The sequence below is a fragment of the Aedes albopictus genome, chromosome 2 (genome assembly GCF_035046485.1).
Source record: "Aedes albopictus strain Foshan chromosome 2, AalbF5, whole genome shotgun sequence".
Lineage (NCBI taxonomy): Eukaryota > Metazoa > Arthropoda > Insecta > Diptera > Culicidae > Aedes > Aedes albopictus.
The window spans coordinates 48,510,301-48,521,768 of record NC_085137.1 but is presented as its reverse complement, the minus strand read 5'-3'; the positions used below and the strand labels follow the sequence as shown (position 1 = coordinate 48,521,768).

The following is an 11,468-nucleotide window of genomic DNA, read 5'->3' as shown; positions in this document are numbered from 1 at the left end:
TTGACGTGCTCCACCAAATGTTGCAAAATGAAAATGAAAATGAAAAGTTCGAAATATTGTGATTAGGTCATAATTTGTAAATAAATAAATCAATTTTTAGCATTGAAGCTGCTAAGATGAAAGCTGCTGTCAATAAGTGTTTTCTCATGCAAAGGTGATGCTTTCAACGCTTATTTTCTGGGGATATTCTTGTATAGCTTTTTGTTGAGAACCACTGAACAGTCTCGCGTTTCTCGCCGCTCTGCTTGCTCACCGATAGCATTTCAATATGCGATCGGTTGAAGCACAAAGGCAGACATTAGGATTAGAAGTATTGTAGTCGCCCTACCGTGTACGTGTCGCGTAATGTCTCGCGTTACATTTGAAAAGGGCCTATCCCTAAAATGTAAACAAATCGATTTTGATACCTTTCAATAGCACCCCCCAACAGTAACATACTGTGCAAACATTACCCGCCTAACCGTTAATCTTATCAAAATAAACCCCACCTTCAAAACGGCCGAACATTGCTTTTTTTCCCAATCATTCATAAACCCGTGCTCCTAATGGGCCAGTAACGGTAAAATTTTGTTTTCATTTGCTGGTCCTCTCGTTTAAAGGGCCGACAACCGAAAATTTTCCGAACGGCTCTCGGCTCGAGCGCCGAGAGAGAGAGTTCTCTCTGTCAAAAACGGCCAAGCCTTGACACGATGTCAACAACGGACTCACTCGGGGGACCAATCCACGCTAAGAAAATTTTAGAAAGACTCACAATAAGGCGTACCCTGGGTGAAACTTTTCAAATTAGCTTAACATGTTTATCTATAATTTTTCATACTTTTTTGATAATTTTTAATTTAAACTCGATTATTGAAGCATAGATACATCTATTCTTGTGTCATTAAAACGAAATGCATGTTGAAAAATTCGAAAACTGTGAAATACGAATAGGAAATGTGATGGAAAATGTTTGCATCGATTTTTCTCAATGTTTACGTTCTAGGGATAGGCCCTTTTCAAATGTAACGCGAGATGTAATCTTTTATGTAAATAAAGTTACGTTTTAATTTGTTATTCGTTTACACCTGGAGTATCATTACACTACACTCTGAAGAATTTTCACGTCCGATTTACGTGAAAAGATAGGTAGTTTTCGTCCACCATATTTTTCACGTAGCCTTCGCCGGAATTTCAGGTAGCTGGGCATATTTGAGATTCGGTAATCGACGTGATAGTTCAGGTAAATTTGACATGAATTTTACGCATTGTTTACGTGAAATGTAGGTGAGAGCTACTGGAATCTTAGGTAAATTTTACATGAAACCATAGTTAGTTCTACATGAATTTCACTTTATTTATACGTGATTTTTGAATCAAAATAGAGCAGCCGCACCAGCTTGCAACGTATTTGAAGAGGCAAAAGTTTTAAAATCCTCACAAAATGCAATGAAAAAGCAGAGATTTTACTCTATCGTAAAAATATCATTACTGATTCTCCAAGATTGGATGATTTCAAACAAACCCAAGGATTGTAATTTAAAATCTTCTTAGTTCAGCTTCTAAACCCTCGCTGAACTGGTCCTCCGACACCATCAGAATACATAACATCTATTTCAGCTTCTGAAATTATTGAAAAATGAAAAATCACTATTCATTACTGCATATTGCCTTGAGGAACTAAATTACCTTTCAATACTTCCAGCAACTTTCTATAAGTAAGGAGTTTGTGCACCAACTTACTTCTCGGCGCCATATTGATTTTTTTTCGCACCGGAAATTCACGTAACTTTCGTTTCACGGAGACTTCCAAGTCGAAAGTACACTAACACAAACGCATTAAATCGATTTACATGAAGATATGGTAGATTTGACCAGACAGGGTAGTGCGTAAGACATGGTTATCGAGTGAAGGTTACCAATGTCACGTAACTTTTGAGATTTTCAGAATAAGGATGAGTTACGTGATATTTCACGTAAACCGGACGTGAAAATTCTTCAGAGTGTACCATGTGTCTCGGCCACCCCGAACTCCAGGATGTAACACTTTTAAAACCATTTAATTTTTATGAAGTTTAGAAAAGAAAAATCAGTGAAAGTCTCTATAATAAAGATAAAACACTTGTCTATATGGTATAAAGGATATAGATAGTAGAGTAAACATACGGTTGCCCCTACTATCTACAGTTAAGGGTATTCCTCACCCATAGGGCTGCGGTATATGGTACTTGCTTACTGACTTCCAAGCGATTTTTCTGTATTAAACTAGATCTTAATATATCGTATAGTTTTAAATGTCTTTATGCCAAGTGACCTTATGTCAAATTAATTTATGACACAGACCCTCTATATACCTAAGAATAGATATTTATACTCTCTTACTTATCTCTAATTCTAGGAACATCATCTGCAGCGAGCGATATGCACCGGTCTAATCATTCCCACGCCGGAGGTGTTCGAGGCCACCGATTCGGAGTTCTACGAAAAGTATTACCCGACGGACTACAAAATGCCCAAGCAGATGATCCACATGCAGCGTAAGTGTTAACTCCGCTATGATACGCACGTTCGTTCTAAGTGAAAATCTTTCGATTCGATGTTTTAGCAGCGCTCAACCTGGAACAGGACGTGCCCGATTACGACATGGACAGCGCGGACGAGCAGTGGGTCAACACGCAGAACAAACGGCTGGATCTAGATCCGCTCAAGTTCGAAACGATGATGGACCGACTGGAGAAAAGCTCCGGCCAGACGGTGGTCACGCTGAACGAAGCCAAAGCCCTCCTCAAGCAGGACGACGAGCTGAGTATAGCAGTGTACGACTACTGGCTCAACAAGCGGCTGAAAACGGTAAGCACCGGGATAACGTAACACTCGTTGAATTATTGATGCTAATTTACATAACATTCGAATTCCAGCAACATCCACTAATCCTGTCGGTGAAGACGGAAACCAGGGGAAACACCACGCCGAACAATCCGTATCTGGCATTCCGAAGGCGAACCGAGAAGATGCAAACCAGGAAGAATCGAAAGAACGACGAATCTTCCTACGAGAAGATGTTGAAGCTGAGGTTTGTTCGCAGTCGGAATCGAATCGTTTGCAGCAGTCGGAATAAAATTTCGCGTTTTTTTCAATTCTAGGCGGGACCTGAGCCGAGCGGTTACCCTTCTGGAGATGATCAAGAGGCGAGAGAAGATCAAGCGCGAGCAGCTGCATCTCGGTATCGAGATCTATGAAAAACGCTACCAGACGCAGGACTTCAATGGTCAACTTTTGTCGGAGTTCACGGCAAATGCGACCAAGGCGTCAAGGTTAGTTGAGGATCGTTGGGTGGTTTTTGCGAACGTCGTCCCTTATTGGTTTTATGTTTTTCCAGACCTGCGTTTGCACCGATCTACTCGAACCAGTATTCGTCGCATCACTCCACACTCAGCGGTTCGGCCGGAGCAGGAACCAGTGGATCGGGTCCGTATCACGGTCCGTCATCATCATCGTCCCATTACCATCATCACGTCGGTGGAACCAGTTCCAGCAAGCGTGACAGCGAAAGTCTGAGCAGCAGTCGGAAAGAGAAACGCCAGTACAAGAAACGGAAGCACAAAATACAAAAGGAACGGTCATCGGGCAGCAGTGCGACGGTGACCGGTAGCTCCGCTGCTGGGCTGGGTTCGGCTGGTGTTGGAACGGGAGGAGTCGGTGGTTACCACCACTACCAGTACCATCCGGCTGGAACCGGCGTTGGTGGGCTGGGTGGTATCGCGGCGGCGTCCGGTGCTAGTGCACGAGGGGATGCCGCCGTTGGGGCCGGTTTGAGCAGTGGTAAGTGTGTGGTATTGAATAAGCATAAGATGATGATACTGGTGACTGGTTGTAGTGTTGGTTTTTGAACTAGATTCTGTTTTAGGTACTGTCGATCCGGCGTTATCTTCCGACGAGGAGGAGCTTGCAAACCTGCAAGGAACCACCGCTCCGGAGGAGGAGTACGCGTATGCATTTCGGCGGAGTAAACTTAGTCAATACCATAGGGTAAGAGAGGGAGAGATCCGTTGTAGATATGTGGAAAGAATTCATTTTCATATTTTATTTCAGCCCATTACGAAAGGCTTCGGCGATTGGCCGTGGGTTTCGAAGGAGGAAAACGGAAAAGCGGATCTTCGTTATCGGTTTGCCCTCACATCCTTGCGACATCCCAGGTATGATTTTTGTTATTCAAAACTAAGCATCCGTAGGTTATTCCTGTTTTTCCATGGGACTCAGATTTTCTCTGCCTGATCTGTAGTCTATTATTGTAACAGGAAGAGTAATGTTGCTGCAATTAATTAATTGCCCTCTTTGGATGTTAGAACCTGAGGACAATAACCAAGTTACCGTACAATTACTTGAGAACTTCAATAGGTACCTGATACATCTAAAATACAATTCAACATAAGACAAACACTTCTCTAAGAGATTCCTCCAGGAATTCCTTCGGGGACTCCTCCAAGAATTTCTTCGGGGATTCCTCCAGAAATACTTACAGGGTTTCCTCCAGTAATTTCTTCGGGTATTCTTCCAGGAATTTCCTCGGGAATTCCGCCAGGAATTTCTTCATGGACTCCTCAAGTATTTCTTCGGATATTCCTCCAGAATTCGTTTGGGGGATTCCACCAGGAGTTTCTTCAGGAATTTTTTCGGGAATATTCCTTCAAGGAATTCTTTCGGTAATTTATATAGGAATTCCTTCGGGGATTCCTCCAATAAATTCTTAGGAAATTCTTCCAGGACTTCTTTCGGAAATTCCTCCAGGATTTTTTTTCGGACATTCCTCCAGGAATTCCTTCGGGGATTCCTCCAGAAATTCTTTCGGGGACTCCTCCAAGAATTTCTTCGGATATTCCTTCGGAAATTCTTTTGGGAATTCCCCCGGGAATTGTTTCGGGATTAACTCCAGGAATTGCTTCAGGACTTTCTCCAGGAGTTTTTTGATGGTCCACTGAAGCAACTCCTTGAGGATTCTTTTAGGAAATTTCTTGAGTAATCTCTGAGGGAATTTCTTGAGAATTATGTGTGTGTGTGGGAATGTCTTGAATCATCCTCGAGGGAAATTATTGAGGATTCTCTGCAAGAATTTCTTAAAGTTTCTCTGAAGAATTTCTCTTGGGAATTTTTGGAAGCATATTTAGATTCTCGGAAATCCCGGAGGAATATCTGGATAAATTCTCGTAAGAATTTCTGGCGAAATTCCCCTAGGACTTTCTGGACGAATTCCCGTATAAATTTCTGGAGAAACTCCCGGGGGAATTTCTGAAGGAATTTCAGGACAAATTCTTGGAAGAATTTCTGAAAAAAATCTGGAACAGTTTCCAGAGGAATCCCTCATCGACCCTTCCGGTTCACCTTTAGTGCTTCATGCATTATAGTGGCCAGATGTTACTCTAGTTTTTCCAGCTGTATTACTGATAAACCATTTTCTCATCCGCAGACCCCGCTGCATCGGATTCGCCCGGAGAAGGATCGGTCGCGGCGGCCGGGTGATAATTGATCGCGTCTCTACCGATTTGGACGATCTGTGGTCCCGGTTGGACTACAAGATCATCGAATCGGAAACAACCCCAGCGGCGGCCGTTGCCATGGAACCCGAGGAGGAAAGCATCGTCATCCCGGTGCCGTCCAGTGCCGGTTCCGCTGCACTAACGGCACCCACGGCCACGGCAACATCAACCTCAACGACTGTCATCAGCCAGATGGAGCGAAAGTGGAACGAACTGGAATCGGCACTAGCCGCGAATAGTGGTGGTGTGAAACGAACAAGACAACTAGTGATCAAAGAAGAAACGGACATGGATGATCTGTTCATGGCCAATTTCGGGTTGGCCCGAAGAATAAAAACCGACGGCCTGTCGGAGGAAGTGGAAGTGAAACAGGAAAAGTGTAGTGATGAAAGGACATCGGCGGTTGCGGCAGGTGGAACGTCCTCGTCGACGTTTGTAATTAGTAGTAATAGTGGTAGCAGTAGCAGTACTAGCGTTAGTGTGAATAACTCAGAAAATAATGTGATAAAAAGTGAAGCTGGTGGCATTGTGACAGTGAAACAGGAAGTCCTGGAAGATTACGAGCACATGATAGACAATGTAAATAATAGCTATAGGAATCGGATTAGCAACAATAGCAACAGCAACAGCAGCAGCAGCAGTAGTAGCAGTAACGTCATCAATAGTAGAAACAATTTTAACCAATCGTTTAGCAATAGTATTAACAATAGTTTGCAGAATCGAGCAGTATCCCAGTATCAGCAGCAGTTGCTGCAGCAGTCGTTGAGAGCACTCCAGCAGAAAACGACGGCACCTGGGGGGACGTCATGTATGTCGCCGGATGCATCCAGCAGTAGTCGGTTGAATGTGGACACGGGCTTGGACGAGACGGCGACATCCTCTGCGGACAGCAAAGCTATTGCCAGTGTGTATACGGATCTGTTGAACGACATCCAGTCTAGTTGGCTACACTTTCGACCTAAAACGCCGGAACCGATGCCGCTTATTGAGGACGGATTGCTGGACGATGATCCGTTGTTCCAAACGGATGCCAACCGGATAGCGCTGGAGTTGCAAGCGCTGGATGCTGAACTTCCTGGGGACATTTTCAATTCTACCGAAAGTGTATACAGGACGAAGCAATTCGCGCTGGACAGTTTGGTGGAACCCCATCCGTTGGGATTGGAACCGGCGGCAGTGGCGAAGGACGCAACGGATGAGTTGGGGATCAAGCTGGAAACTTGTTCCAATTCGGATAACAATCTCAGTGGGGATAGTTTGAATGATCTGAACCTCAGTTTGAGCGAGTCCAACGAGGACGAAAAGATGCTGGACAAGATCTTGCAAGAGTGCCAAATTGACGACATGAAGTCGTTGAACCAGACAAGCAATTTCTGGAACGGAATCCTGGAAGACGGAATATTGAATCAGTTGGAGACGGCAGACGAGGCCGGTGCGGGCACCGGTGCTGACGTAAAGGAAGATCCTTTAGCCATGAATGAACTCGTCAGTCCCACGCCCGTCGAAGGACTGCCGGTCCACAAAGTCGGATACTGCTCAGAGTTGGTCGGTTACGATCGGTTGGCAAACGTTGAACGTTACAAGAGCAAACGAAGGAAGATTCTGAAGCGCTGTAACTATCTGGTGGGGAGTAGTTTCTTCGCCGTGCGGAATCCACCGTCGGAAGAAATCTTCAAAAAGCTGTCCGATTCTGATGGACATGCTCCTTTGGATGGTGAAAAGGCAGAAGGAGTTGAAGCTGTTCCTACGGCAGATCCGGAGGTTAAAGTGGAGGAAGACTCCGATCCCATCTCAGCGACAATACCCGCCGATCAGATCAAAATCGAGCCTCCCGACGAGTTGCTTGCCGCGTGTTCTCCGTCCGCTTCGTCCCAATCGGCACCTCACCTGCAAACCAATACTTCCGTTCCGGCAGTTGGAAGCACCTACCAGCAACATTCTCTCTCAGCCCCGCAAATCAAGCTCGAACCTCTCAACTACCTGCAAGCTGTTTCTCATACCACTGCCACAGCGTCTCCAGCCGCGGCATCCACATCATTCCTGATCACATCTCCGTCGGTGCAAGTGGTCCAACCAAGCCAAGCCACCTCAACCGTGTTGAATCCCTTGGCCGCCGTATCATCCCAAACAACAATCCCAGTAGTAACCGCCCATCAGCATCAACAGCAGCATCCCCTGTCCGGTCAGATCACTCTAACCGGAAATACCGGCAGCGCCAGTAGCAGTGGCACCTCGACTCCCACCTCCAGCTACATCGTGCAGCATACGACCCCGATCGTATTGTCCCAACAGCAGATGCAACAGATAGCCACCAGTGGAGGAGGAAACATCGTCACCGTCAGTGGGAATCAGATGGCCATTACGAAGCAAGCACTTCAGCAACAAGGCCAACAACAGCAGCAGCACATACAGCTTCAGCATGCCACACATACGCACCAGGGTGAAACGTACGTGCTAACGACGGCCACTCCGACGGGGCAGTCTCCGCTCAAGAAGCAGATCAACGGACCGAACGATAAGACAGGTGAGTTTGAGTTGAGACCATACTACATATCTAGGTACCTAAACATATGTTTTTCTCTCCCATTTTAGTGAAACAAAATGTCATCAACCCCAAGCTGCATACGCTTATAAATCAGAAACTGGCTGCTTCCGGTCAGAAAGCCGGCGATCTCAGCAAAAAGCAGTTCGAAATGATAACCAAGGCTCTGGTTTCGCAGAAAATGATCGTCAAGTCCGCTACCCCGGCGAACCATGGAACGACGGCTGCAACGGCTGCGGCGGCTGCTCAAGTGGTCCAGCAACAGCAACTACAACAGCAGCAGCAGCAACAGCAGGGAACGAGTGGAACCACGTACAGCACGATACAGAACGCCGCTGGGCTGCCGATCACAATTCTATCGGCAACCAGTCAAAATCCCCAGCAGGCGACCCAGAACAAGATCATACTGACATCGTCTCCTCAGCTGATACACCAGGCAGCCGGACAGCTGATGGCCGCTGCAGCAGCAGCTTCACCACACGGAAAGATTTCCATCAATTCCAACCTGTTACAACAGCAGCAGCAGGGACAACAGATAGCGCAGTTCCAAACGACGACGGATGGTGGCCAGGTGCAGACGACTTCCGGTACGGCTGGAGGGCAGCAGCAGCAGAACGTGAAGTTCGAAAAAGCGGTCAACATGTTGTTCGATGCTGACAAAAATCGGATAGTGTACGCCAACATCAAGAACAGTCGAGGGCAGTTCTTGGCGCAGCTGAATCCCAAAGTTGTGAACATCATCCAGCCGATCCAGCAGCAGAAGTTGATCAACAGCGTTGGCGCTCTTCAACAGCAACAGCAACAACAGCAAACGGCAACGAATGTGCAAAGTATATTGGGAGCATCGTCCGGTGCCACTACAATTGTAAATAGCAAAGGAGGCATCCAACGGATACCAGCGGTCAGTATTCGAGCCCAGCAGCTGCAACAGCAGCATCAGCAGCAACAACAACAGCAGCAAAGTCAGCAGCAGCTGGATTCACACGGGACAACAGCGACAGTGGCGACCAACAGTATAAAATTCTTTCAAGTAACTCCTGCCGTTGCTAGTGCTGCTGCTGCTTCTGCTGTCAACGACAACAACCAAATGACAGCGGTGACGGTCAGCAGCGCCAACACAGCTACATTAGTTGTTCCTTCTTCGTCCGGAACGGCCGGAAGTGGCAATAACAACGCCACCGCTGCAACTGCCACTGCTGTACCCACCAGTATCAACATTACCAACAGGTGAGAATTGAAGAGTGGCCAGCTCGATAGGTAACTGTTGTTAATTTTAGCTCTAACTTATCAATATCTACCTACCAACTACTACATTCATAAGAGCATTACTTCAGTCAGTGTTGTGTAATAGCGCGCAGGCAGTTGAAGGAGAAGCGAAAGGAATGAACCGAAAATTGGTTGTTGAATGCAAGGAAAACGTTAATCCGTCGGAAGGTGAATCCGGGAAACGACAAACGCAGGGATTGGGTAAGTGTGGCAGGTTATGGACATAGTTGTTTCCTGTTCGGTTGCTGGACTATAGTGGAGTCTTTTCCGTTCAAACCATGCTTTGGTGTGCATTGATTGACATGATATGTTCACTACCTCTGTGAGATTTGACGCCAATCATTGCACTACAAATTAAACTTTTCAATATCTGGAGCACAAAACTTTGGATGAATTTCTTGATAATATCAAGTATTGCATCCAAACATGTCATATAACAAAATATTAACTACATACATCAAGATTCCTAACTATCTTGATATGAACTTTATAAATAAACAAGTCCATCGCACAGGGAACAACTATGTCCCTGCCTGCTCCACTTACCCTTAAAAGAAATTGAGAAGTGCTAGAACTGGAAGTTTATTTTCTTTGTAGGATCTGATGTTTCGGAATGTTTTATTTTATGAACCCAATTTGGTTAAAAATTGCATTGGGAAGATACAAAAATAGAATGTTTTAAATTAGAAGATACTACTACTGTATAAATTGATGATCTCAAGTGTGGTGTTGGCTGAAAGATTTTTGGCCAGAGCCACGATGCTCGAGTGTACGTACTGTTGTTGTTGTAGTAGCTTAGTTGCGGTCAATACAACGCTATCGAATAGTGAGACTAAATCAGCTTATGGTAAGCTAACCTCTTAATTAGTTTTCTTTCTTCTTATTTTTGTACAGTAGGGAAGTGTGCGCGGATGGTTTCGAACGTTGTTGTTAGATAGTAAGTGTGTGTGTTGTGAGGAATGGAACTTTCGATTGAGTTTGCTCCTATGGAATTCATATTTTAGCCAGTAGGTGTTTGTTTAAGATCAATAATGGATAATGCTATGAGAATACAAAAACTTTTTCAAACTGAACTGCACGTCGGCAGCTTTATGCATAGTGTGTCTGATTGATTTTATTTTGTTGAGGAAATCCTTCGTAGAGTTGATGATTTTGGCAGTGTAGACTTTGTTACCTCGTTTTCAATACAATTTGTATTGAAATGCTCAAAGGTGTTTGCTGTTCGATGGCTTGGTATGCTCGTGCCACCTGGCACTTCTTTTTGAACTAGAACTCCCAAAATACCAAAAACTTTGGGTAGAATTGTGAAAGGTAGGATACGTCCGTTTGCGACTGACTCATCATGAACCACTCATCGAATGCTTGCAGAATTCTAGTAATCTGCCATTCGCAGGAAGTAGCCTGTTGGCTAGGTTGAGCGAATTTCACGGTTTCATCGGAGAAGGCCAAGTTGTGTTCCTAATTCCAACGACGGCAAGGAACTCTAGCGATTCTTTGGGGTTTGCAACTTGAAACGATGCTTCATCACAGGGTTCTCGCACCTCCACTATAGAAACTAACATCAGGCATGACTAAGTTCCGTTGGAATTCCATAGCTGCAGAAGTCTTTCTCTAGCTGCTCTGGTTTCAAAACCGGTCCTTTTGATGGCGGAATACAACAGAAACCATTCGTTGTAGCATGCGACGCCTGTGACACGGTAATCGGAGCAGTGTTTACGCAGAAGATTAACGGCACCCAGTAAGCTATTTGTCGCAAAAACTGTCAGTATTAGAGAAGAAGTACTCGATAACGGAGTAGGAGTGCCTTGCAATGATCCAAACGATCGAGAAATTCAGAGGATATGTGGAAGGAATCCGGTTCATTGTTCATTGCGATCATACGGCGCTCAGTTGCCTAAAGTCATTGAAGAACCCGACAGCCTGTTTGTTGCGTCCGAATGCGCTTCCAAGAACAGTAGCTGAAGCAGTATTCACGGTAGATCAGGTTCAGGATCCGTGGTACAGAAAGCTAGTGAACAAAATGAACAGCGAAAGAGCTAAGTTCTCGGATATCCACATAGTAAACGACACCCTGTTTAAGAACTATCGCTGCAAGGGCGAAGTTGGAATAGTGTATCATAAGTGGAGTCATCCCGAAAGAAGATATATTT

At 45.2% G+C, this 11,468-nt stretch overlaps 1 protein-coding gene across 2 annotated transcripts; it reads left to right on the top strand.

Moving 5' to 3' along the window:
• Positions 1–2,350: 2,350 nt before the first annotated feature.
• On the top strand, positions 2,351–9,014 carry LOC109409116 (uncharacterized; the record flags this gene model as incomplete). Of its 2 annotated transcripts, none has more annotated exon segments than XM_029871213.2 (9): positions 2,351–2,513; positions 2,585–2,826; positions 2,895–3,049; positions 3,120–3,290; positions 3,356–3,798; positions 3,884–4,005; positions 4,069–4,172; positions 5,441–8,034; positions 8,103–9,014. In XM_029871213.2, coding segments are annotated over 9 exon segments (4,771 nt in total), but the record flags the coding sequence as incomplete, so codon positions are not given.
• Between the last annotated feature and the right edge of the window lie 2,454 nt (positions 9,015–11,468).